At 39.0% G+C, this 27,111-nt stretch overlaps 1 protein-coding gene across 19 annotated transcripts in view; it reads left to right on the top strand.

Moving 5' to 3' along the window:
- Window positions 1–27,108, top strand: part of SVIL (supervillin) — a 135,832-nt gene extending 108,724 nt beyond the window's left edge. For all 19 annotated transcript variants that reach the window (XM_068673613.1, XM_068673609.1, XM_068673610.1 and 16 more), the window contains 21 exons: window positions 4,347–4,494; window positions 7,100–7,189; window positions 7,272–7,358; window positions 8,388–8,565; window positions 8,845–9,017; window positions 10,259–10,414; window positions 11,152–11,288; window positions 11,808–11,955; window positions 12,079–12,224; window positions 13,215–13,390; window positions 13,489–13,633; window positions 13,979–14,255; window positions 16,113–16,264; window positions 17,495–17,600; window positions 18,409–18,616; window positions 19,272–19,405; window positions 20,147–20,302; window positions 20,706–20,849; window positions 24,958–25,079; window positions 25,886–26,041; window positions 26,167–27,108. In XM_068673613.1, the coding sequence (XP_068529714.1) occupies window positions 4,347–4,494; window positions 7,100–7,189; window positions 7,272–7,358; window positions 8,388–8,565; window positions 8,845–9,017; window positions 10,259–10,414; window positions 11,152–11,288; window positions 11,808–11,955; window positions 12,079–12,224; window positions 13,215–13,390; window positions 13,489–13,633; window positions 13,979–14,255; window positions 16,113–16,264; window positions 17,495–17,600; window positions 18,409–18,616; window positions 19,272–19,405; window positions 20,147–20,302; window positions 20,706–20,849; window positions 24,958–25,079; window positions 25,886–26,041; window positions 26,167–26,253 (3,126 nt within the window). In that variant the 3' untranslated portion in view covers window positions 26,254–27,108. The remainder of the gene's footprint in view (window positions 1–4,346; window positions 4,495–7,099; window positions 7,190–7,271; window positions 7,359–8,387; window positions 8,566–8,844; window positions 9,018–10,258; window positions 10,415–11,151; window positions 11,289–11,807; window positions 11,956–12,078; window positions 12,225–13,214; window positions 13,391–13,488; window positions 13,634–13,978; window positions 14,256–16,112; window positions 16,265–17,494; window positions 17,601–18,408; window positions 18,617–19,271; window positions 19,406–20,146; window positions 20,303–20,705; window positions 20,850–24,957; window positions 25,080–25,885; window positions 26,042–26,166) is intronic.
- Window positions 27,109–27,111: the final 3 nt, after the last annotated feature.

The raw sequence follows: 27,111 nt of genomic DNA, 5'->3' as shown, positions 1-27,111 counted from the left end.
AGACTGCTGTGAATGGTGTTCTTGTGACCCGATGTGGCACTGCTTAGACTAGAAAAGTGTAGGGTACAAAATGGAGCACTGCCTAGATGTGGGCCCTTCCTTAGCACGAATTCATGCTGCAGAAACAGGGGAGCACCTGTGCTTACTCCCAAGAAATGTGTTGCAGTGCTAGAAGAGACCAGTGTCATCAGCCAGCCCAGGCAAGCAGTGCAAGAAAAGTAATCCCTTTATCTAGCTGTTCTTACATCGAGTTTATAACTCTTCCTCATACTTGAAGTAGTTCTTTTAGAAAAAATACGTGGTCTTTATTCTCAACTGTCTGAACATGGAAAATGCACTGCAATTTTAAGTAATTTTTAATGTAAATTACTCTCGCTCTGTAGAACTTAACTCTTAACCCTCTCTTCAGTAAGAACATGTATTCATCTGAATTAATATGAGGTAGATTGAAAGCAGAAATATTGAAAAAATATTTTAGACCTTTTCTGAAGCTTTACAAAACTATTGGGATCCTGGATAGAAGTGTAGATGCTGGAAATGGGATGAGATATTTCAAGAAAGATCCCAGTATGGAGACTCACCATCTTCCTCCTCTCCTCAGTATTCTTGTTTATACAGTCACAACGGATGATACCAGTTCTTAGCTGCCATTGTATGTAATCCCTTTTTCATTTGATTCAGAACTACTGCTCCATGTTTTTCCTCATCTTCTTCTATATTTCTAATTGGCTATTTTTTTTTTGCTTGATTCTCTTTTCAGGTGATAGTGCTCTTAAAAACCTGGCTCACCAGGTTGTTCTGATAACCTTCTTTTTAAATCTATGTGATTATTTTTTCTTTATCACCCACCCTTCTTTTCTGTGTGGTGGTGTCATCCCGAGGTTCTGCTCAGCAGAAATAATTTTTCTTCCACGTGCATGAAAGCATACTGGTCAGGGATGGGATGAATCAGATCACTGCATGGCCAGGTCCTGTTTAGAAGTATTTTTTTTTCTGTCAGTTAACTAGTATATAATCTGCAAGCTGCAGTGATATTTTTATATTGCTCAAAAAAAGCTCCGAATGTCATCTGTGATTAAGTCAAATATATTAAAGAAATCAGAGGTAACTGTGTTAACATATTTAATCATACTTGATCTCATCAAACTTACCATTTTGATTAAACCTGTTTTCCATAATGCCATGTGGAATGGCATTAATTATGCAACTGTGCTTTGATTCTTTATTGATTGTCTTACAGCAGTCTTCCCATGATTGTCTGGAAAGAAACGCAACTTATATGACCCGTACTTACATGCTTCAATTCTTCTGCTGCTAAAGATTGTTCTTATCTTAGCTTTTATCAATACCATGCAATTTCCCATTTTCAAAGCTTTTTTTCTTTTTGGTTTTGCTCTGTTTTGTTTTTTAATTGGTGCTTGTGTTTGGGGCATCTCCTATGCCAATTATTTCATGTTGCTGGATGCCAATTCTTTGGACCCTTTCAGTATTTAACTTGATTTTAAGATTTTATCATTCGTCTGTAACAAGAGATATCAGTGAAAACATAGATGTATTTTCCATTACACATGCAAATGTTTCGTTGTGTATAAGTACTTCTGTGTAGTGGGAAAAGCAGCATCTTCCAAAGCTTTTACTTACTCCTGATAGGCCAAAATAATTCCTTATTTTGATATTTTTTTTTATTGGAGTCTCTAGCATCCTTTATCAAAAGGTCACAGGTATGAATTTGAGATTTTTATTAATTTTATATCTTTCTTCATTTTTTTTCCTATTTGGAAATAAAATTTGCACTTTGAAGACTGGCAAGGCTTATATTTCTCACAATATCTTCCCTTGAGCAGAATGTGTTTTAGCCAGCTCATTCCTCCAGAAATGCTGCCCTTTGGCAATCGTGCAAGCTATTTAAACTACTCCCAATTACCAAGGGTATTTGTTATGAATTTTTTTTACTGACAATTGCCTTGGCTCATACTAGTTCTCTAGCTATAGAAAATTGTTCTTTCTTTTAAGCACAGCATATGCTTTTGTTTTTCACCAGGACTGTTATGATGAGTTATATGGGTTAGGGATTGCTTGCTGTCCATTCAGCTCATCATTTTTGAAGTTCATTTGTTCATTAATAGAGGAAGGTGGGAGTCTTTGTGCATTAGGAAGAGATCTGTTATGAAATTGCTTCAGGTTTTGTGATACACGCGTCCAGGCTGATTTTCAGGAACTTGAGGATGTTTTGCCCAATGGAGCAGCTTTAAATCTTCCATTAAAAAAGAAGTTTGTTTATGCTGTTAGAGAGCTACTTACTGTCTTCTGTTCTTTGACACTGCTCCAGATTTACTCATGACCTTTCTTAAAATTTATGTGTGCAGCGATTAATGCAGACACATTCCAGATCTGTGCCTTCAGAATTTCCAGTAGCTCTGCACATTCTTCATGTATTCTCTGGAGGGAAAACGTGAAATTAAGCCCCCATCACTTGAGAGAGAAAACAAACAAACAAAACTCACCAACATATAAAATACTACGTCTTCTTGCCTCTTCACTTCCTTTCATATTGTAATCAAAGACAGCATCCTTGCTAAATTAAAAATATTTGGTTTGTGTTTCAAATTTCACTTGTGGTTTCGTTGGGTGTTTGTTAAGTTCCTCACCAGATCTCCTGTAATGCGTTGCTATGATTTTTTTTCTGCCAGCTGCTCATCCCAGAGGTGGCTGTGCTTCCAACATTGGAATGAGTGGAGATTGAGGAAAACAAGTAGGGGTTGCTTTCAGTGTTTTCATTTAAAGTATTCAGAGGCTTTTATGGAAGAGAAAGCAATACTCTAATAGACTTGCATTTTTTATATTTCTGTTGAACATTTTGGAGTTCTAGGGAAAATTCTCAGTGTTTTATCCAGATTATCATGACTGGCAGTCATACTGTCTGGCTGCCCAACTACCTTTCCTGATAAATTGGGTGCAAACATTACTGCAGAAGGTTACAGAGGTACATGGAACTAGAGGGAGGAGTGGAGGGCTTGCAGGTTCTAGTCCTTGTAATACAAGGGCTTGTACTACTACTACAAGCCACTTTCTTGGCTTGTCTTTACACTTCTGCCCCATGGATGCTGCCCATGGTACACACTGAAAGCTGTAAGAAAGTCTCTGTTTCCCTGTGCCCCCTGTAGCCACAACAGTTCTTGTAAAGTTTTATTTACAGGGTTAATCTTGGGCCAATTTCTTCAGTGCTGTTAATTTAAGGAAAATAAATAAATAAGAATATGTGAGTTTATATCCCTTCCTTGTATCTTGACACCAAGAAGAGTGTTTACCTCACATGCACAAGCTTTTGGGTTCTTTTTCATTTCAATTCTTCTGTGGTTGTATGAGCTAGTGCTTTGCTAAAGGTTTACATTTTCATGTGGTTTTTCAAATCTAGCAGTTAAGTTGTGAAAAAAAAAAAGTCAAATAGCACACAACTTGAAAGTCATTCTAGAGCTGACAGCCCCATGCACTAGAATGTTTGATGTCTGTGCGGTACAATCCCAGAAACATTGCTACTTTTTTAAGCAAAGTGCATTGAAGCAATGTTTCTTTGGCCTAACCTAACTACAGCTGAGAATGTAAATTCCTTCCTATTTAATGTACCTCCATCAATCCTGTGTGTTAGGAGAGCACTAAGATGCTTAATGCTCCTAGCTGCTTCTAATCGCTCAAGCTGTTGGGTGCTACTCTGTAAAGAAAGCAAGGAAAGCTGAGGGTGACCCATAAAAAAAGGTGAGGGGGGAAATGATCACAGTCATTGGAAAAATATTCAGAAGAGCAAACTGACCTAGGACCTAAAGTGAAGAGCCTCTGGAGAGATAAGGCTGCTAATCCTGCCTGGAAAATGAAGTTGCTGTAAGAGCGTGGTTCTGAAATGACAAACTGAGGTTCCACTTAGTTGTTATTCCCTGTGCCACCTGCGAATTTGCACACGTGCAAACATTTGCTGAAAGTCAGATTAGTGATCTCAGTAGTGTAGCAAGTCACATTTCAAGAGAACAAGGTCTGGAAAATTATATCACATCCAGAGTAAATGGTTTGTTTTGCTTAGAGGGATGCCATTTGCCTTGGCCAGTAGTTTCAATAAAAGGTCAAAGAACATAGACCAAAACCTTATCTTCACAGTCTAATGAGGAAGCAAAACAATGAGGCTTGTAAGGGCCGGGGTTACTAAGCTCTCTCTGTGACTTTCCTTTAGTAGCTTGTTGCTCCTGTTCTCTTGCCTCTACAGCTGGCATTTGAAATGTTCACCCAGTCCTTTGCTATATTTGGGTCGGTTTACTTATTTTTAAACATCTCTTTCTCTCTTCCCCCTTAAAAATCAGAGGCTAGCAGATAATCAGGAGAGTCAAATGACCATTGAAGAAAGAAAACACCTGATTACAGCTCGAGAAGAAGCCTGGAAATCCAAGGGTAAAGGAGCAGCCAATGACTCCACGCAGTTCACTGTAGCTGGCCGAATGGTTAAAAAAGGTCAGTGATGAAATGATCCCAATATAAACAAGCTGCTGCTTATCTGTCTAGTCAAAATAAAGTCAGGCTAAAGCTAAGCAGAAACAGTATCCATGTTTAGCAAGAGGAGGGCTGTTTATATTCAAACAAATATCACTCCATAAGGCTGTTCTCTCTAGCTTCTTGTGGCTGTTGGTATTGATCCATTTTTTTTCTGCACTACCATCCAGTCGTTACAGGGATCTGTCTTGGCTGGTGATCATCAATCACTAAAATGTTCATGTGTTTCATTTTTCCTTCAAATACAATCCAGAGGGCACAGTTGGATTATTCTTCCTTATTTATTTCTCATTTGAAAACCCAGGTGCAGTTTTTAGAGAAAAGTTGTGAAATCTAGCCATTGCTGTTGCTGGCACTTGCCCCACTCCTAGGATCTCTGGGAATATTTAGCAAACATGTGTTATTTTTATGGATGATGTTTTGGATGACAACTTCAGAGTTGTGTTTGGCTCAGGAAATCACTGAACAGATTTCTGGTAGAACCAGGGAGTAGAAGTGACATGGGAGCAATGCTGACATCTTTGGGATCATGAAATTCAGCCCATCACTGTTTCCAGATGCAATTGTTCTCTGGAAGTGGAAAGAAATATGTGAAGGTTGTCCATGGCAGAATACAGCTGTTTATGCAGTGGGTCTGGGAAGATGATAGTTTTGGAAGAAGGTACCTAAACTGATCTCTTGTAGCTAGAGAATAATAAAGTTTGCTCTGTGACAAGAAACTGGTTGTTAAACACGACAATGAACCTTGAGTTTTATGACAACCACCCAAGAAACATATTGTGGATTGAAGGCAGTATTACAACAGGGAGTAAATCTATTTGCAGTCTAGAACACACTCTGTTTGCAGATAAAACAGATGATACTGACAATTACATCTATTAGCAGTGTACTTTAGCTGCTGCTTACATCGTTTTGCTGCGAGAGATGCTAGTGATCAGTGTTTCAAGACTAACCTGTTTTGGAGGGTCACCAATAAAATGTGATTTTTTGCCAAATACATTGATCTTGTGAAAGGAAGAGAAGATGATAGCATTTGTTCTTAATAGGAAAAGAAAAATATCCTCTGTACCTAACTCTGTACCTAAAGGATCTCTTTAGGTACTGTAATCAGTCTTGTGGAGAAACAAGGTAATCCAGTGACAGTAACATCAATAAAAGTAGCCCGAGTGGGATTTTATGCAGATGTGTGCTATTTTTGTTGCCTAGAAGAAGAAATTATCATGATAGGTTTTTAATTTAAGGGATGATGAGAAAGCAATGCAAAATTAAATCCTTGTTACATACGGGTGCACAGATGCTGTATTTTAATTGCTTCTTACAGCTTAAAATTTTTCAGTCCTACTCAGAAGGTGATTCTTGACTAACATCTGAAGCAGATCTCATTGTGGTCTTGTGGATTAAGTCCTGGGAGAGCTGCTTAAAAGCTGTGTCCTCTCAAATACATCGTGTTGAAGGCTTTACCAATTGACTTAAAGCCTGCTGAATAATTGAGTCTCTTAGGTAACGGGAAAAGTGTGTTTATGGAAAAACTACTTGATTATATTTTAAATCTGTGCTGGTGTTTGGCAATTATGACTTGCTAGGACTTGCAGTAAAGGTGGTGGAAAAATGGTTAGTGTAGTTTCTCTCAGCACAGCATTGGTTTATCTGATCAGAACAATTAATGACTTAAACTTATGTGACTCAGTAATTAGTAAGCTATGGCTAAGTGGAGAACAGCTATTAGAGGAAGGCTTAAATATCATTTTCCTCCCTCACTGAAAACCTAGGCAACAATGGTTAATAGATGTAATCTTCACTACAGTATGCTTTTCCACCTAATCAGAAGCACTAAATCCATAGAGCCCAATTTGTTTTACTAGAGCAACAGATTTGTATCAAAAGAACAAAAACGTCCTTTGATTTTTATCTACTGAGTCGAAAATGAATTGCTTCGTGATAGTTACTGAGGAGGGAGAAGAGCACAAATCCAACAATTTTGCTTGATATAGTGAGTATTCTTCCATTTCTATTTTTCTGCTTCCCTGTAGAAAAATACAGGGAATCCTGTAGGACAACTAAACAAAACAAAACAAAAACACACACACAAAACAGCCGTGCTCAAGAATTACTGCTTAATCCAGGGACTAACTGTATTCACAGGTCAGATGCATCCTGCTATGTTTATTAAAAATAGTTTTGGTTAAAGAAGGGTCCAGGCAGGGGAGACAACACCAGGGTCCGGGTAATTTCCCTGCTCTTTTTTTGCATCTTTTTGTACAGAATGGTTGCGTGTTTCTAGCGTGTGGCCTGGGTAGAACTCAAGTCCAAAATGTAAACCAAGTGACACTTGGAAAATAGCTTTGTTCTTGTGAATGGGGCAGTTTCTGAGATTGCTGTTGATTTAAGGAATGGGCAGGGCAGCACACTCCCAACATCACTGATACAACACTTGTGGAGGCAGGGGTAGTATAATGGACTGCAGGAAATGGCAAGGCTCAGCTCTTTCCCCTGTATAGCTTGCTCTCTTACTGTTCAGATGCGGTCTGACGTGAGACTGTTTCTTCTGTTCTCTATTGTTATGCAGGCCTGGCTTCTCCAAGTGCACTAACACCAGTAGCATCCCCTTTCAGTAACAGGCAGAAGTCTACCACTCCAGTGACAAAGCCCTTGGAAGGTAAGGAACAAAAATGGCTGAAATAAGTTCAGACTTTTTTACTTGCCATGACTTAACCAGTTTTGCTTTCTGTTTTGCTTAGAAATTGAAGCCAGGCCTGATATGCAATTGGAATCCGATATGAAGCTAGACAAGCTGGAGTCGTTCTTGGGAAGGCTGAATAACAAAGGTCAGTACAATTACCAAAGAAGGCAATGTATTCACTCAGACTTCACTAAATCACTTGAAGTACTTCTAAGTTAAAATATCTGGTAACAGAAGCTGAATATTGCTTTGTTCAGACAATACTTTCAGATTGTACAGCTTGTTTTCCTGATTCAGTCTTTGCTAAATTTTATCAAAAAACAAAAACAAACTATTGCGTTACACGTATACAACAGAATAAATCACAAATACAAAAAAGTGCAACTTTCTTTTTTCTCCACATACAATGTACACATTCTTATTGAGAGCAAAATTTCTGAAATCTATACACTCAAGACACTCTGAACCGCATTGAACATATACCATGAAACAGCTTTAAATGTTTTTTAAACTTACTAAATTGAAGATATGACACTAAGCTGCTCCCAAGCACAATTCATCCACCTTCCTGATTTTTGAAAATTGATTTTCTGTAGCAGCTCATACAGCTACCTTGAACAATTTGTTGGCCATATATAAAGCTGTCTAGAGTCCTCTAGCTGTTTCCATCTTATATGTTAGTCTTCCATGTTGTATGACAAAAATTCTTTTGTGAATTGTAGTGTCAAATACTGAAAATAAATGCATTCACATTTGAGTAGCAGAGGCACTAGGATTGTATAATAATTGCACTATACTAACTAATGTCAAGTAGTGACTTTCCACTTGTAGTTTTAGTAGATCTTTCAAGGCAAGGATTTGTTTGGTCAGAGGCACCATGGAATACACAAGACCATAAAATGCATATAACATCCTACCAAAACAACACATTTTTGATAGCGCCTAACTTTGTATTTCGCCATTTTTTCAACCATTTTGTAATAAAGATCTTTGCATATCAGTAGCACTTACGGTCCCACTTTATCATTTCTTTTCCTACAGACATTTCTACCATGTTTCCCTTGAATTCCATCAATCAAAGAAAACCAAAGCAAAACCACAACAACCCTGTTAACTTCTTCTACAGTTAGAAACTCTAATTCAGTTATTTAATGCATGGGTTCTTTTCCTGCAGTTGCTGGGATGCCAGAGACAGTATTGACAGTTACAGGAAAATCTGTGAAAGAGGTGATGAAGCTGGATGATGATGAAACATTTTCCAAATTTTATCGCCATGTGGATTTCCCTTCCTCCTCAGTGCCTTTGGACCTTGATGAGGACTTTGATGCCATCTTTGATCCCTATGCACCAAAGTAAGATTTACTATTTTCATTGTTTTGAATGCAGCTATAGGGGTGGTGGTCAAAAATTTCAGCTTTAAGATATTTCAGTAGATATCTTAGTAGATATGTTAGTACTGGGCATGTCCATTTCTTCTACATATATTTGAAACTACTCTTCAGTCTGGATCAGTGAACTGATTCTGATTTTATTACAAACATTACACTCCAAATCAAAGCCAATCTCCTGTCATTAGATGCTTCTGACTAGCAACTGAAACTCAACTAATAATTTTAAACACTGTTTTTCAGGTTAATATCTTCTGTAGCAGAGCACAAACGTGCAGTGAGGCCTATGCGCCGAGTTCAGTCTTCAAGAAATCCCCTGAAAATGCTGGCAGCAAGAGAAGATATACTTCATGAGTACACTGAACAAAGACTGAATGTTGCCTTCATGGAATCAAAGAGAATGAAAGTAGAAAAAAGTAAGCTAACAGGATGGTTTGTACAAGCCACTGTCTTGCTAATTTAATTAAAAACAAAACACAGAAAAAAAAAAAAAAAGGAATAAAACATATTCTCCAGGAGACCATAAATTAGTTGAGGTATAAGGTTGAATGTAGGTTGGCCTAGGAGGTCTGAAGAAAAGGGCATGTTTGATTTCCTCAGGGGAAGCTACCTGCAGCTTCCTCTTGTGCATATTTATTTATAGCAGTCACCTTGTGCAGAGGTAGCATTGTTACACTTGCAGGGTGAGGGCAGGAGATCAAGCAAAGCAAATCTAGAAAAATATTATGCTGTGGGGTGAGGGGGAGCCAGGAAGAATAGGTAAATTTTTGTTCAAGTACACTAGCTTCAATTTTGGGTCCTTGTATTCTTTCAAACTGGAACTAGCTTTCTTGACTCCCAAAGGTTAATTTCTGTAAAGGATCTGATCTGTGCTCTGTAGCAGGGCTTTGTGTTTTGCTTGTGATATTGCTCTCTCCTGAGAACCAGACTGACAGCATGAGATGATACTGTAAAATTTTATCAAAGGTTTGTCAAGACACCTTTAACATTTGGAGTGTAACTTTTCTTCATTAACTTTGAGTAAAAGGAAATCATTTCTAAAAGTTGCCTGTATTGATGAAACACTAATGATATGTCTAATACTTCATTGCAATTTGAGGAGAAGCATTTCCCTGAATTATAAATTCATAAACTGCTTTGTCTTTGGTTGCGAAATAAGCAAAAGCAGCCAAGAATTTAAGGCTTTAAGTTTACAGTAAAACACAACTAGTTCTTTGAAATATAAATGGCCGTTGCATCACACTAGCTGAGACAAATTTGAAGTGAATTTGAGTTCATTAGCTTTGGCGACTCGGGTCTCTTTCATCATTAATCACGTATATGGCATTGAAGATCTGCACAGTACTTCACAAAACATTGGGTAAGTCATGTTTCTTACTGAAGGTAGTATTTCTGCCTAAGATCATAATTCTGACACTGACAGTTTAGTTTTGGATGGTATCTGGAGAATTAGGTACTACTAAACCCACAAATTCTTGAGGGTAGCAGTTAATCTACATTCAACTTGTTTTTTAGTGTTGCTACTGAGGAGAGGAAACCTGGAAATATGTGAGGAAAATATTTTTTGTAATGCAGCAACCAAAGCTATTTTGAATATAATTTTGTCTTTTTTTGTGTGTGTGTTTTTTCTCCATTTCTTTTTTTTTTAATGTGCAAGTGTCCACAAACTCAAATTTCTCAGAAGTAGCACTTGCTGGCCTGGCAAGCAAGGAGAACTTCAGCAATGTTAGCCTGCGGAGTGTTAATCTCACAGAGCAAAATTCTAACAACAGTGCTGTGCCATACAAGAAGCTAATGCTGCTGCAAATTAAAGGTATGCTAGAGCTGTTTTTTACTTTCTGCACATTCTGGGCTGATTGAAATACGTGGGAGTTGCCATCACAATTGAATGCTTACTTTGTTCTAGGAGATCTCCAGGTCAAGATTTATGCACAAAAGCTTTTCTCTTTTCACACTAAGAGAAAACTGTGTGACAAATGCAAAACCTTCCCAATAGGTATATGTTTTCTAAAGAGAAAACAGAATGTTTCAGGAATTACAGCTACCTCCAGTAGAAATTGTTGGACTGTCCAATTTTTCTAGTGTTCAATGTAATTTGGAGGTGAACTGACAATGTTTTTGCTCCACTTCCTTTTACATGACATAGCAATGTATCTGATTCTGCAAAATAATAGCTAGTTTTTTTGGCAAAGTAAAATCCTTAAAACTTTTTACTGACTTATGAAACCATCTCATACCTTCACTGAAGCACATGTAAATGATTTTAGAATTTGGCTGCTCCTCTGCCATTTACAACTGATTTCTTTCCAGAAGGGCATAAAGTTGTTAAAGCAAGAACAGGAAATAATAGAAATATTAGCTGATAGGAGGCAACAAATTTTGCTTCCTGTGAGAAAACCCTTCCTCCACCATAATTCTTCTTTTTTAACAGTCCTTTTCCATATAGTTTGCTAAATTGCCAGGAGTGTTTGTCTTTCATTCAGAACAATTAGACTTTGGCATTTGATGGCATTATTCATAGGAATATAATTAGCTTTGTTTTATCTTTAGGAAGAAGACATGTTCAAACAAGATTAGTTGAACCAAGGGCCTCGTCACTGAACAGTGGAGACTGTTTCCTGTTGTTAACTCCACACCTCTGTTTCTTGTGGGTAGGAGAGTTTGCAAATGTCATAGAAAAAGCAAAGGTAAGTGCTAGTTCTTTTTTTTTTTTTTTTTTTTACTATTTATTTTTAGAACTATCACAGCATACATCTCTTTGATGTAACTGAGCCTTGGTGCCACTTGTCTCAATAAATTTGTGTGTAACAAAGTCAGGTAGATATGCAGGTTTCCCATAAACATGTTTTAGCCTGTGCACTGAATGAAAGCTGACATAGGAGCATGTAGGTAGCAAAGCTGCAAGAGAAAAGAGGATATCCTCAGGAAATGAATGTGCACACAAAAAAAAAAGTCTGAATTGCAGGATGTCCTTTTATTCCCATGTTCGTTAAGATCAAGTCTTGTTTTAAGGCAAATGAAAGAACGAATGTATTTCTGTAACTTTTTTCTCTACTGTCTGTTTATTTAGGGCAACAAATAATAACTATTTCTACTGTTATTTCATGTATTATATATTATCTACTTTTGCCTTCTCGTTGAATGCCATATACACAAGTGTTCCAAAGGTTTATGCAATCCTGTTCAGATAACTCTTAATCTGCTAGGCTTCAGAACTTGCAACTTTAATTCAAACAAAGAGGGAACTTGGCTGTAGAGCTTCTTATATACAGACTATCGAAGAAGGAATAAATACCCATACCCATGCAGCCAAAGACTTCTGGAAACTCCTTGGTGGCCAGACAAATTACCAGTGTAAGTATTTCTATGGTTACAGTATCTGCTGCTTTATCACAATAAAATAGTTGAGTTGGTTCTCTCTAGAAAAAAGTAATACAAAATTAACATCTGATTATGTTTGACAATCCTTTCCTTAAGCCGCTGGAAGTCCTGAAGAAGATGAAATGTATGAAGCTGCCATAATAGAAACAAATTGCATTTACCGCCTCGTAGAGGATAAACTCATTCCTGAGGACGACTACTGGGGAAAGATGCCAAAATGTACCCTGCTACAACCAAAAGAGGTATCGTGCCCCTTACTGCTCCTGTGGTAAGTACAGGAACATAGAGCTGATAAGACTTTCAGTAACTGCAAATGCTCATGGAGAGGCTTCACTGAAAATTGGTTCTTTTGTGTTTATGGACATGTTGCTGTATAGTGTGTCCCACAGGTCTCAAGAAATTTAAGCGTGTTATATTTAAAGTGAAATACTATTTTAGGAAGTGTAAATCTTTTTGTCAATGGTGGCTTCTAACACTCAAAAATTATGCAGTACAAAACAGGAAGCATTTCAGAAAAACAAAAAATAAAAAACTGTTTCCCATTTCAAGCATTTTTATATTTATTTTTATATCCTTCGTAGCCTTTCTTTCACTTTTTTCACCGTTTCACTCCTCTAAGAGCGAATTAGAGCAGATACCCGAAATAAAGACGTGATACACTTTACTGAACACATTCAAGGTGCTGCCTGTGTGCTGAGCCAGTTACCCAGGCTGCATGTACTGTCAGCCTTCCTGTTATGGGATGAAGTACAGGTCTACATCTCAGAGAAGCTTGCTGTAGTTGGACAGCATTCAGTCACACAGCAGAATCAGTTTTTGAGTTGTCAGAGCTCTCTAGTCTGCTAGTGACTTAGCTATCACCTAATGACACACCTCATAGTATCCCCAGTACTTACTTCAGTAATCATTTTGGTGCACATCAGTCCTGTGCAGGCCTAGGAGTTGGACTCGATGATCCTTGTGGGCCCCTTCCAACTCAGGCTATTCTTAGGTTCTAGTATCTGCAACAACTAGCCATCAAGGTGCAGACCACTGCCATGGCCTTACTTTCGTTACAGTGCTAGCAGTTAGTGTTACTGCACAAATGCAGATATTTGGAGGAGTTTGCGTTGGATACACTGTCAGCATGCAGCATCAGGAAACTGGAGGAACAGGGCATCAGCTAACCTAACTGTATGTTACTAAATTGTTTTTTTGTTTTGGTTTGGTTTTGGTTTGGTTTGTTTTTTTAGGTGCTGGTGTTTGATTTTGGCAGTGAAGTGTATGTGTGGCATGGAAAGGAAGTTACTTTAGCACAAAGAAAAGTGGCGTTCCAGCTGGCAAAACACTTGTGGAATGGCACCTTTGACTACTCAAATTGTGACATAAATCCTCTGGACCCAGGAGAATGCAATCCCATCATACCCAGGTACAAAAACTCAAATTTAATCTTTGCAGAAACATAGATTTCTTGCCCTTATTTCACAGTGTTTAATTTGATTCTATTTATTTTATTCTCTTGTACAGAAAGGGACAAGGACGTCCAGACTGGGCTGTTTTTGGCAGACTCACAGAACATAATGAGACCATACTGTTCAAAGAAAAGTTTCTTGATTGGACAGAGCTGAAGAAACTCAATGAGAAGAATTCTAGTGAATCCCTTCACCAGAAGGTGCATTTAATAAGCATGATAGGTATTTCAAACTAGATGGCCTAGCTGGGATGGAAGCCAGGGCAGCTAGTTCTTAAGGATTCAGAGCACTTCTTTTTATCTTGCTGGCTTTGACCTGAGGTCAGAGCATCACCACCTGTAGTGAAGCCACAGAGTTGCTTTTTATTAGTGCTGAGCAATACAGTTAAGATTGGCAAGGTGGTTTTGACAAGGCATCAAGTGATGACAATATATCAAAGTACTGAAATATGCAGGAGTCAAACTGTTTGGGTGGAACTGTGGGGTAAGGGGGAAGGAAAAAAAAAAAGCTATGCTCAATGAAATCTGTTCTGTGTTTTCTCACAGGAAGAATCCAGATCTGAGACTAAACCATACGATGTCATGCTAATGGTAGCTGTGCCCCAGACTACTGTAGGCACAGTCTTAGACGGAATGAATATTGGCCGGGGCTATGGACTTGTAGAAGGAGAAGATGGAAGGCAGTTTGAAATTATCACTGCGTCTGTGGATGTCTGGCACATCCTCGAATTCGATTATAGTAGGCTGCCTAAACAAAGCATAGGACAATTCCATGAGGGAGACACATATGTTGTGAAGTGGAAGTACATGGTGAGCACTACAGGTTAGTGAACAATTCGTTTCATCCTGCCGAAACATGGATAAGTGCAGCTAAAACTGCTGCTGTTGGTGGTAAGATCCATACCTAGGCTTTCTTGTATGTGAAACTGTTTCAAAAGTAAGAAATTTAGCCTTTCTAGGCCACGAAGTAGAAGAACTATTATTTTTTAAGGGAAAAAAAAAAAAAAAAGAAACTATAGTTATTTTTCATACATCAAATGTAACACTGTCCATCTCTGCTTTTGCCCAACAGTGGTGTTGTATGTGTGTTCACAAGAAAGCTCATTAAGCCAAAATTATGCCCACAGCTTAACACCAAAATAATTAGGCAGTTGGACTAATGACAGTGGGGTGAATGTCTTGCAAGAGAGGTAGGCTTAGCAACAACGAAAGCCTTTACTGGGTAATGGAGAACAGTAACAATGACAGGAAAAGCCCTTACCAACTCATTGCCCTTGCTGTCCTTTCTGCTGTTTCTGGAAACCCTTTGCTATGGGTTTCAGTCTCAAGTGGAAAATTTTGACTGCGTCCTGACAAAATGCCTGAGAGCAGCAGGTAAATGTTGAGAGTCAGTCAGCTCGGTATGCTCATTGGAACTCTCCCTTCTGGCAGTAAAATAAGAAGTGGCTTTTGTGGTAAGTAAAATAGAAATAGCCTAAAAAATGATTGCTCCAAGTAGGAAAATATCAAAATTGGTTCAAAGGAGTAAAACAGCTATACAGCTTCAGGCTTTTAGCCAAAAAATGTAGGTCTTATGCAGGATCATTGAGTTCAGATACTGTGAATCCAAGAAAAATACCAAAGCGTGTAAGCCTTAGGAGAAGTGGGTAACACTAATACTGAACTGTAAACAGATTTTTATTGCAAATGGATGAAAACATATTCCATCATTCCAAAAAAGAATACATTTTTATGTAAGAGTCTGTACTTTTATGGGCTTGGATGTACAGTTGACTGTGAAACCATATATTTTAGAAGTGACTAGTAGTTTGAATATTCTCAACTTGAAAAAAAACAGGATGCTCTCTCCTAAGTATTTCAGTTGGATGCTGGTCAGCACTGCTGAAGTTTTAATGTTTTTTTTTTTAAGAATCTGGTTGAAAGCTCCTTGGTTTTGAAAATCTTAAGTTAATTATATCTGTTTATGTAGTATTCACTGGAAAGAGTAAAATATTCTGTAACTGTTTTTATTGTTGAAATTCACTTACTCTAAACATTGTTTGTTTATTATAACAAGTAAATAATGTTCCTCTAAAAAATGTTGCTGCTAACCCTGTTTCCAAACCAACGTGAAATACTGAGTTAATTTTAAAAGGGGAGGGAGGGGAACAAGGGAGAAGCTTACCCGATCCTAACTTTTTTACAACTGCAAAATACTGCTTTGGTGTTCTTTTGTTCTGTAGGTTTTCTACCAAGAATGCTTTTTCTTTTATACCTGTAGCTTTGTCGACTGTTGCTGTTTCCAGTATCACTCAGCAGCCAGCTACTTTGTCTGCTGCCAAAGAACAGAGTGTAATGTGGAAAATGAGCCATAATGCACTCTTCTGGTAACATGAGGGGACATAGCATTTTCACAGGCTAATTTGCTTAAGTGATTGTCAGTTATTTTTCTCCAGATACTACCAGTTCTTCCTTAATGCTCTTTTTGGCCCACATGGGCTTACCTCCACCTGAAGAGACAATACCAGCTTTGCACAAGGGCACACTACACTGGCTTGGTGACCTGATGTTCCTCCAACTGGACGTTTTATCTTTCCTGTTCTGGCCAGAGTAGTGCTGAGCTGGCAGATGAGATTAAACCACGTGTTACTTAAACTTATAGCCAGTGTTCTTTCTTCAGCATGTGCTTTCTGTTTTGCAGTTGGAAGCAGGCAAAAAGGAGAGCAACAAGTAAGGGCTGTTGGAAAGGAGAAATGTGTGTATTTCTTTTGGCAAGGAAGACACTCCACAGTGAGTGAGAAAGGGACATCAGCACTGATGACAGTGGAGCTTGATGAAGAGAGAGGAGCACAGGTGAGTTTCCTGCAGACCTAGGTGGAAGTCTTGGTAAGATTTGTGTTTTCTCACTGAGTGGCCACTGGCAGTAAAAGTGAGTGATCTTTCTTTCCTACTCTCTTTCTGTTAAGGTGTCCTTGCAGGTGCAAATAGCCAGCCCTCAAAATTACTTTTAGCTTTAGTCCAACTTCCAGGGACACATCAGTCTCCTTTATGGATGGCTATTCCCCAGTCCCTCTTATAAAGATGATATTTCTTGGAATGGCTGAAGATGTCTTCTCTCCTCCCCCCTTAGGGATAGGTGAAGCACAGTAAAAGAAATTTGTGCCTTTCCTTCCAGTACATATTCAGGTAACAGGGCTGTCTTCCCAGCACTGAGAAGCACTCTGTTTCATTGAACTCTGTCAGAAGCACTCTCTGCTGGGCTCTAAGACATGAAAATACATTTGAAATCAAATTTTCAATTTGGTTCCTCTGTAATTATGGAGAAGATTGCGTTGTTTTGCAGAGATTCTAGCAACTGCAGATACAGGCAGTTTAAAGATCAGACAGAGCACAGGCTTGCTTGCTTTGTCTTTAGGCTGAGCTAAGTGTTGCTGTGGCTTGGCTGTTACTAGCACACAAAATCGGAGATTTAAAGTTAGTACCTTGATAAAGCTGTAATTAATTCTTCAGCAGCAGTATAAGCATGACTAGAAAGCCAGTGGTTCACATGGAGGATGTTAAAATACACTTGGCCCAGTGTGTGGGATGCTGTGCAAGCTAGCTGATCTAATGATTGGCTGTAGCAGATTAGCTATATATAAAACTTATTAAGCAAAGAATATGCACGTTGTCACATAAGCCAGTTTTGCAGCAAATTTTAAACCTACTTCAGTTCCTACGTTGTGTCCATAATAGTTTCAAAGAATATTAGGCAATATGGCCCAGTCCTATGAAGAATTCAAATAACAGCTAATTTAATCTAATCCGATTTAAAGTTTATTTGGTATTTCTTATCCTCTAAAACTCTGGATTGTTGGATTCCAGATAGAGGTTTCTTTTAATATGCAGGTCACATATGAAACTCATTGCATGTTGATGTATATGGTAACTTAAACAATAGTCAGCAGTTTCAAAGTACAAGGAAAGCCATCTTCGAGGTTGGCCACAACTATATAATTTTTAACAAACCGCAGGGAGCAGTTTTTTTTAAGTCTATATACTGGCTTCATTTTTTTAATGAGTACTGGTGCTTTCAATTTCCAGGTACAAGTGCTTCAAGGGAAAGAACCACCATGCTTCCTGCAGTGCTTCCAAGGAGGAATGATTGTGCATGCTGGAAGAAGGGAAGAGGAGGAAGAAAATGCACAAAGTAAATTACTGTTAGTTAAGAGTTTCTGCCCCCAAATCCCTTTTTACCTATTGTGAGGGTCTCAACTGCCATGCTCTGTAGGAAAGAGCAATGAATGCCATGAAAACAATGAGACTACCTTGCTTTCAAGGTAGTTTGTTTCTTCCCTGAGCTTAGAGTGGATTTTGTCAGTCAAGAGCAAGCTGACTTTGTCGTACTGATACATGTATAAATTGCTCTAGATGTTTTTTAATTGAGCAAAGTGCTTGTTTACAGTGTGTTCTTTTCTACATGGCCTAGGAAAAAGATCATTTTTATGAGCAGTTCTTCTGTGACTAAAACAAAATGAAGCTTTTTGAAGCAGTTCATTGCACTTTGCAACATATTCCTTGAATACTGCAGTTAAGGTAGGAGAATTTCAAAGCAGATGTAGCTTGGAAATGTTCCAGCTCACATCTGAATGTGACCTGCTGTGCCTAAGGTGCACAGAGGAAGCGAAGCTGAATAAAAGGACTTCTTGGTTTATTTCCCTTTTTGTTCCTGTATGGAACAACAGAACAAAAACTTGACTCTTCTGCTCATAACAGAGCTGACGTGACTCTTGAAGTCTCTACTAGCAAAATGCCTTCATAAGGCATTTTATTCTGCAGCAGAGTTTCTCAAGAGATGTTAGCCAAACCTGCTGCTTAGCTAGTTTATTCTGTGACGATAGAGATATACAATATGTGAAATTCATCCAGTATCAGAACAAATATTCCAGAGCAGAGGTCTTGAATTTTCAATTCCACATGACTGTATAATACTGCTGCACTGTTCCTGTCTGCTCCAGGTGACTGGAGACTATATTGCGTGCGAGGAGAAGTTCCCAATGAAGGAAACTTACTTGAAGTAGCATGTCACTGCAGCAGCCTGCGTTCCCGGACATCCATGATTGTCCTCAATATAAATAAAGCCCTTATCTACCTGTGGCATGGCTGCAAAGCACAATCTCACACCAAGGAAGTAGGAAGAACAGCAGCCAATAAAATAAAAGAACAGTGAGTGTCTAACCTATGTTTTGGAGATGTTTATACAGACTAAAATAGTCTGCCTCAAAGAAAAATTGAAATAAAGCTGTCCTCTGAGTACAATTGCAGCATATACTTGCTTGCTGAGGAGGAGGAATGGCCGGTAGTCTGTTCATTGGAGTGGGGAAAACACGTGTTTTCACTTTCACTTGGGGTCAAATGCACTTATCTATCCTACTGAAGTAATTACAGTTGCAAAAATAGTATCTTTCCGTTTGGAGGGAGATGCTCAATGTTTGAGTAGCAAACTAAATCCCATTTGATAGGAGGATTAGAACCAAGGGAGATGAACCTTGTGAATAAGGGAGAGGAAATGAATTTAAGAAAGCATGTGAGGACAGCAGTAGTTACAAATTTGTACAGTGGGAATCCCTGGAGTGAATTAATGCAAGCATCTCTTCCTCCTTGGGTATGTGATCAGAAGTGCTATGAGAATGGTTGTTGAAATTCTTTGCCTTGTTTATTGATAATTTTTGTCATAATTTTCTAAAATATTATGTTGACATTGAATATATGACAAACCTATAGGGTGGTTTGGGGTTCTAACAATAGGAGGGGTCAGCAGGTGTGTGTAGTGGTGGCTGGGGCAGGAAAGTTGGGCTCACTGTTTCTTTGTGTTTCGTAGATGTCCGCTGGAAGCAGGGCTGCACAGCAGCAGCAAGGTGACAATACATGAATGTGATGAAGGGTCAGAGCCTTTGGGATTCTGGGATGCGTTGGGAAGGCGAGATCGAAAGGCCTATGACTGCATGTTGCAAGGTAGGCCTGCGTTTCTGGCCTTGGGCTTACTGTGTACTTTACTGGTCTGTGAGATTTAATGTAAAGCTTTTGAAGAACTCGGTAGTTGAGATGATCCTTTCAGAGACAGGCTTCCAAAAAAAACACCCAAAAGCAACCACCCTCCACTGAGTTAAGTAATACTGTCCAAGGAGGCAGAAGGAAAGTGCTGGAACACAATGTGTTTCATTTTCTTCTCTCCCCCTTCTGCAGCCCCTCTGTTTTCAGGCAGCACAGAGCAACACTTAACGCTGTTAACAACACATTTTGCTTCTCTTCTGAAGGGATTAGGGAGTGGTTCTGCATACATTCTTGTCCAGTCTCTGCTCGGAACTGCCAGCAAAGGTAGCAGGGGGATTGATTTACAAAGTGGAAAATTTGTCAGCTAAAAAGTGGACACTGAGATGGGCTTGCTTTACTTGAACTGCAAAACAGCCAGTTATGAAACGGCTGATAGCAAGTAGCCAGGATTGTATTCAAGCTGATGGCAGCCAGCCTTTTAGCTCAAGTTCATCACAGCTGCTGCCAGTCCCCCAGGACGTCTGGTTATCTTTCTCGATTTTTCAAAAAACAAAACAAAACAAAACAAAACAGAGAATTTACAGTCACTCTATAAAAGTTGATTTTCTTTCTTTTTTTTTTTTTTTTTTAATTTTCATCTCCATCATTTTCTATTGAAAATCTCTTTTTTTATTATTATTTTTATTTTTTTGTTCTTTCAAGATCCTGGAAAGTTTAATTTCACCCCCCGCCTGTTCAGCCTCAGTAGTTCTTCGGGAGAATTCGCAGCCACCGAGTTCGTCTACCCTTCAAGAGACCCTGCTGTCATCAATTCTATGCCATTCTTGCAAGAGGATCTTTACACTGCCCCGCAGCCAGGTATATGTTTTAATATATGTCAGTAACAAGCAAATAGATAACTGTATCATGCCTTGGGCAGCAATTCAGTTACTGTAATCACTTCTAACTCAATTCATAGCAGGAAAATGTGTGTATGTGATGCTTATACAGCATTAAGCAATAAAAGTAATTTTTCGACAATAAAGATGCTGAGAACTAATCAAACATGCATGTATTCCAAAAGCTTGCTATAAAAATACCTTGTTTATATCAGAAAATCTGGGTTCAGCTGAAGTTCAGCTGGATGAATAACAAAAGGGATTGGTAAGCATTGAAATGATCCTGTTCTGATGCTGACAAACATGTAAGGCTGAATTTATTTGCAGAATTCAGAGAACTAATAAGTGCCTAATGGTGGATTTGTTGCTTTTTGGCTTTATAGCACTGTTCCTTGTTGATAATCACCATGAAGTGTACCTGTGGCAAGGCTGGTGGCCTGTGGAAAACAAAATTGCTGGATCAGCTCGAATCAGGTGGGCTACAGACAGGAAAAGCGCGATGGAGACAGTGCTCCAGTACTGCAAAGGTAACAGATTGCTGTGCCTGGCTGCTCTGAGTGTGTCGTGCCCTTCCACACATTGCTGTCCCAGGGTAGTCACTCAGGTGCTCCCCCAATGGTGTTAATAAATACGAGTATATTTGAAGGTACATACCCCATTCTTTATTAGAAAACCTTCTGCCCAGTAATGGCATTATTCCCAAGTTGCCACATTACTCTGGTGACCCATTTCTTAAAGGAAGTGCTTTTTTTTCCCTACCATGCCCTCATTGTGGGAGCATGATTCAGACATCAGATTTTTAAAAGTGGATTCTGAGAACAGAGTTGCTTAAACCTGATGCTTTCTGTCTAGCGCTTCTTCGATTTCATAAGCTTCTGTGTGTCAAAAGACTGAATGAAAATACTGTTTGCTGATGTAACTGGGTTTTGGTTTAGTGGGGCAGATGGAAAGTCTTTGAAGATCCAGAACAAGTCTCACAGAAACAGGTGGCTGCTGGAAAAACTGGAGCACAGAGCTGAGGCATTTTCTCAGTAGTTTCCTAGATTTGTTTCTGTAAGGCAGAGCTACTGCTGCTCAGTGAGCAGTGATTTAAGCTGCAGTTGATAATCGTGTAAGGGTACTCTGACCAGATTCTCTTCTGCAGTAGTATAGTTTCCTTGGGGCACTGTAGTGCTTTCCTTTCATTTCATCTAAGGTTATGTAAGACTGGAAACAGACCTTGCAACTTCCAGTGGAGGATGATAAAAGAAAGGTGTGGGGGTACTGTCCAGGGAAGAAGGCACAGTAACAGCCATGTTCTGCTAGTTCAGAGCACTTCTCATTGTCAATAAGTTTCCAGGTGCAAACTATGTCCTTGTGCAAGGAAAGGTGTATCTCAAGGGACCTTGAGACCTCATGATGATACTGATTTTTTTCTGTAGCAAAAAAAAACTTTACAACTTGTAAAACAGCTGTTGACAACTGTCATCTTCTCCCATGGACATTTGTATGTTTGAATAGGGAAAGCAACACCCTTGTTGGATTCTAGCACAAGGATAAAGCCAGTCTTTCCTTTCTTTCCTTCCCAGTCAGCAGGTCCAATAAGAGCAGAAGCAATTGCTCTGTTTCTGTTCAGCTGGCTCATGTCACTGAGGGGAGTTGGTAATACCTGGCAGGAGATGGCTAGTAGTGGAGACACTGAAATGTGACCTTTATGAGACTATATTGCTAACCTGTGTACTTTGTCTTCTGATCAGCAACAGCATGTTTTCAGGAATGGGGTACTAAAGACAAGGCAGGAGTTGGAAAAGTCTTTGGCAGGGACTGCTGAATTCCTAAAGAAGAGGCTAGCTACTTCCTTCTCCTCCTACATCCCCCCCAATTTAATTTTTTTTGCAAGTCCAGAGGAGCAATAATATGTGCCTCTGAGATCATTCTATACAGTGGGCTTCACAGCAGAAGCAAATGTCAGCATAAAGGAACAGAGCCTGTACAATGAAGTGCCTAGCAGCGCAGCAGGCTGGTGAGAGAGAGGGAAGATTCCCCCAGGCTGTATTCCTCATGTAGAGCTGTCATCTTCTGGTTAAGAAAATCATATCATCTGGCCCCAGCAAAGATGGAATCTGATACTCTCTGCTGAGTTTTGGATACTTTCCCACACGGCTTGAACATCACTGAGTTAGATGATGGGAAGATGGATTAACACCTACCTTCTGCACTGGGGTAATTTTGCTGCATCTGAGTTTGCACAGTGGAAAGCTCCTCAGTGAGTCCTCATGGGTCTGAAGTTTAGCATACATATTTTTTTTCTGGCTACTAACTTTTTAGCCCCTGGCCATAACTTTGCAGCAGTGATGGCTTTTCCCTCTTAGCCTTGGGGTTGTTCTCAAGAGCTTGGAGCTGTGTGGCTGGATAGGTACAGAGCAAGTTTGCTACTCTTAAAAGACCAATTCTGTGCATTATGTCATTGCAAAGTTGATATCACAGTCACAGAACAGGATCTTTGGCAGTTTTTCACTGTTCAAGCTATGTTGTTTTGCTGGTCCTTTCATGATCTGCCACTGGGCTGTTCTGTCAACCAATTCAAAATTTCGTTGTATCAGGCTATCGGGGTTGACTACCTTATCAAGGTGGAGAAAATAAACACCAGGAGATACCAATGTTGCAAATATTGTGACTATCAGAATGTATAAGAGTGATCAGAAGCATTAAAAGACTTTTCTCTTATTTTTCTCTTTCAATTTCTTTTATCCTCTGTCTCACTTTTTTCTTTTTCTTGCCATGTTTAACTACATGAAGATATAAAAAAGGTTGATTAGCAACTCTGAATATCCCTTGAATATACCTAATCAGTTCTCCTTGTGCATAAATTTTATTTAACTTGTCAAAATGTATTGATTTTTTTTTGTGTGTGTTTTTGTCTGCTAAATCAGCAGTCTGGAGAGCTGAGCCGCAGACAGCCAGGAGAGGGAAGAATCTGGTTTGACCATCAGGGATTTTTACTGAGGAGATCAGCTTGTGATGAGGGCAGAGTTCATGCAATGAAAATATTTTTCTGGTTATGTATGAAGTCAGTCTTACCAGAGGGTTACACCTATACTGGGCCATTATCAAATGCTACTTCAATTTTATCTCTTGGCTAAATTACTGAGACTGGAGCAGTTCAGTTAGAGCAGAATTTTTTGAACACAAAGTTTTTAAGTACTTTTTGAATCGTTCATGGTAGAACGAACAAATAAACCACAGGGGAAAATAAATATGTGGAAGAGAGGACTTAAAATCCAGTATTCAGATGATAAATCTGTCTGAATTGTGTAGTTAAAACATTCACATTCTGATACATTTGTTTGACTACTCCACGGAGCTTTTATCTGCAGTATTCAGAGTTTCATGCTAACATATTCTCTCTGAACAGTTTGCTGCTAATACCTGATGTTAAGCCAAACCTGTCATGTTCAGGTTTTGCAAACTTACTGGAACAATGATGTCCAGCCAGGCTCTCTTTGCATTCAGCACAGGTGTTGCATCAGTTCATGGGGTGCTCCCTGGCCATGGGTAGGTGTTGGCTGTGTTCTTTTAGATCTTTGAGCTTCACAGCCCACACAAATGAAGTGTAGGTGGAAACTGCAGTAAGCGAGCTCGTCTTGAGTAGATTTGTATACTCTTGAGGGAATCTTAGCATATTAAAAATGTTCTGAGATCGTAGAATTTTGCAAAAAGTTACAGCCTTCAGAAGCAAGTTGGTATAATATTGCTCTATTAGCAATACTGCTTTGATTCTGGACTTAGCAATGTGTGCAGCTTTTCCATCTGTCTGGAAGAATGATATGATTTGACTGAGTTGTTTGAATCCAGCTAAGATGAAGGTATAAGAGTTTTTTGAACAATAGCTCCTCCCTGCCTTGTCTGCCTCTTTCCAATAACATTTGGAGTTTAACAGTGTTTTTGTATCCCCGTGGTTATGAATTCATTCAGTCAACGGCAGGGCCTTTATTCTGCTGTACTTAGTGTAACGCATTCAACTCCTCTGATACGGCATCTCTCTCAGGCAGGGCTGTTGCCATGTGCTATGTAATGTATACACATACCTGTTTTATACAAATGGGACTGCCTTGAAGATCACCAGTAATTACCAACCAGCTATTGCAATAGCCCTGGTATTCTTCAGATGCTGTTCCTTTGAATTGGTAATAACAAAATGCTGTCAGCATCCTGAGTTAAGGACAATTACACATTCTTACTTAAGCCTTCAAGCTTAAGCTTTATTTGCTTGCAGGACACTGAGCATATTAGGAGGTTTTATTTACATGAATTTGGCTAATTTCAGACAATCACATTCTGCTTGCTCTGTTCTTGTAAGACAAGACATCGATTGGGTTAGGAAGTAAATGTGGATTTTTTTTCAGTGTACGTTGTTTGATCTTTGTGGTCAGATACTGTGAAAATGTATTTGAAAATACTGAAAAAGATGTTAAAAGTTGCCATACTACATTAAAAAAAACATCCTGGTGAAATTTATTCCTAATGCCTTAAACTACTTCAGCTTTTTAGGAGACAGACCATTAAACATGCTTACAAGGTAGTTCTGTGTAGTGGGTGACACCAGAAAATGTGGTGCAATTTTTAATTTCTCTTTTTTGTGTTTTGGCTTTTTAGGAAAAAATGTAAAGAAGCCCCCAAAATCCTATCTAATTCATGCTGGCCTAGAGCCTCTGACCTTCACTAATATGTTCCCAAGCTGGGAACACAGGGAAGACATCGCAGAGATCACAGAAATGGTAAATCTTTTCATTGTTGCCTATTGCTACTAAGTGTGTCTTGTGTTGTTAGTAGCATTGCTGTTTTGTGCTGTCAAGTCCAAAAATTCAGAGGACAAACCTATAAAGTACAGTTTAGGAATCTGCATGGGAAAAAAAAAAAACACCACAGCATAGCTGAATTCTGATTTGGAGTGTGGCTATCAGAGGCATTTCCAGTTGTTTTCCATGTAACTTCTAATGCTGTTTTTTGTTAAAAATGGGGGCTAGAGAGAAGTGGTGCCTGAATCATTTCGTAGAAACAGATGTGCTAGAGTTCAGCAGAACAGCTGTTTTGGCTTTGTGGAACAGGCACCGACCTGCAGCTCTGGTCAGTCCTCCAAGCTGCATGAGCTGAGGAGTGAAATGCCATGCAAAGAGTCAGCTGCTCGAAGAGCTCCAGCACTGACTTCCCCATCTGGGAAGCATGCTCACACCGAATTACACGACTGCTTTAAAAGCCTTCAGTGAAGGGAGCTCTCAAGGCAAATGACATTTGCTGCTTCTGCAGCAAATAGAGGAAAACGCTGGCTTTATGACTAAACACAGAAGTCAGCCTTAAACTGGGATTCTTAAAGTACACAATATCCTTCTGCAAAGCACAGACATTGTGTGAAATTTGTGTGAAATTGTAGTAGGTAAAGGCTGGTAGGCTGTGTGGATCTGCAGGTGTAGCTTTGTGCTCCATGGGTATGGGTTGATCCCATTCCATCTACAGACAGTTGCTTTTATCAGATGGTTTCAGTACTGTGATCCTGAACTTACTGTTTTCCCTTTTCTCCCCAAAGGATGCCGATGTTTCTAATCAGATAATCCTTGTAGAGGATGTGCTGGCCAAGCTGTGTAAAACTGTGTATCCACTAGCAGATCTCTTAGCCAGGCCTTTACCTGAGGGAGTTGATCCACTGAAGCTTGAAATTTATCTTTCAGATGAGGACTTCGAGGTAAGGAGAGAAGGGGTGCACTGTTACTCTGTGCATGTACGTCTACCCTTGCCATTAAGTCATTTGGCAGTTTTGCTCCGTGTAGGTGTTCTTACTGATAGTGTATCCTCTTGTTTTAAATGCAGGTTGCATTAGAGATGACGAGAGAAGAGTACAATGCACTGCCATCTTGGAAGCAGGTTAATCTGAAGAAGGCAAAAGGACTTTTCTAAGCTGTGTTTATTGGAGTGAGCTCTAAAGGGATGTATTTTCACTTTCTATGCCCTTTAGCAGAATTGTACCCCACATTTACAAAATAAATAGAAATAATCTGAAGTTATTAGTGACTACCTATCTGGAGGTGTGTAATATTATAAAAGGCCAAGAGAACTCTTTGGAAATGGAATTTGATTTTGACTCTTAAAGGTAATGTGTTTAAGCTCTGCTCTCCTATGCACTTAACCAGTAGTTTCTTGAGCTACTGCTGTAGCTGTCCTTTGGCTCTATACAATACTTGCCATTTTGTTTTTGAAGAAGTTCTCTTTGTAAAGTGTTATTTTGTTAGTTTGTGGATTACAAAGAATTTATATTTATATAAACACATAGAACAAGTATGTATTTAACAATGCAATATATATTCACTTTCGAGACTTTCATGTCAAAAATACAGAAAAGTAGCTGGATGGCAGTTGCTTGTACTGAATTAGCTATACCACCAACATGTATCTCTTATGCATTCTGAAAAGTTTCTCTTTGCAATAGGTAATGAATTGTTCTCAGTGCTGCTTCAGGTGCTAAACTGAACAAAGCGTTTGTATTTATAGCATGGATTTCTTGAGAAACTATGCGAATCGACCTTTATACTTTAATATCCAAAAATGTATAGTGCCTTGTTTTTTGTGTACAGTTTATATACAAAAAAAGATTGGTCTGCATTTTGAAGATGGCTTAGAACGGTCTCCTACATTACTTTTATAACAGTAGAAATAAAAACATCTCAGTTTCTAATACTTGTTGTAAACATTAAACATGTCTTTTGTGATATAAGAACTGAAAGTAAAAGCTTCTGAATAAACTCTTAGCAATGCTCT

The sequence above is a fragment of the Anas acuta genome, chromosome 2 (genome assembly GCF_963932015.1).
Source record: "Anas acuta chromosome 2, bAnaAcu1.1, whole genome shotgun sequence".
Lineage (NCBI taxonomy): Eukaryota > Metazoa > Chordata > Aves > Anseriformes > Anatidae > Anas > Anas acuta.
Note: the sequence above shows the minus strand (reverse complement) of the source record. Positions and strands in the feature narration are given on the sequence as shown.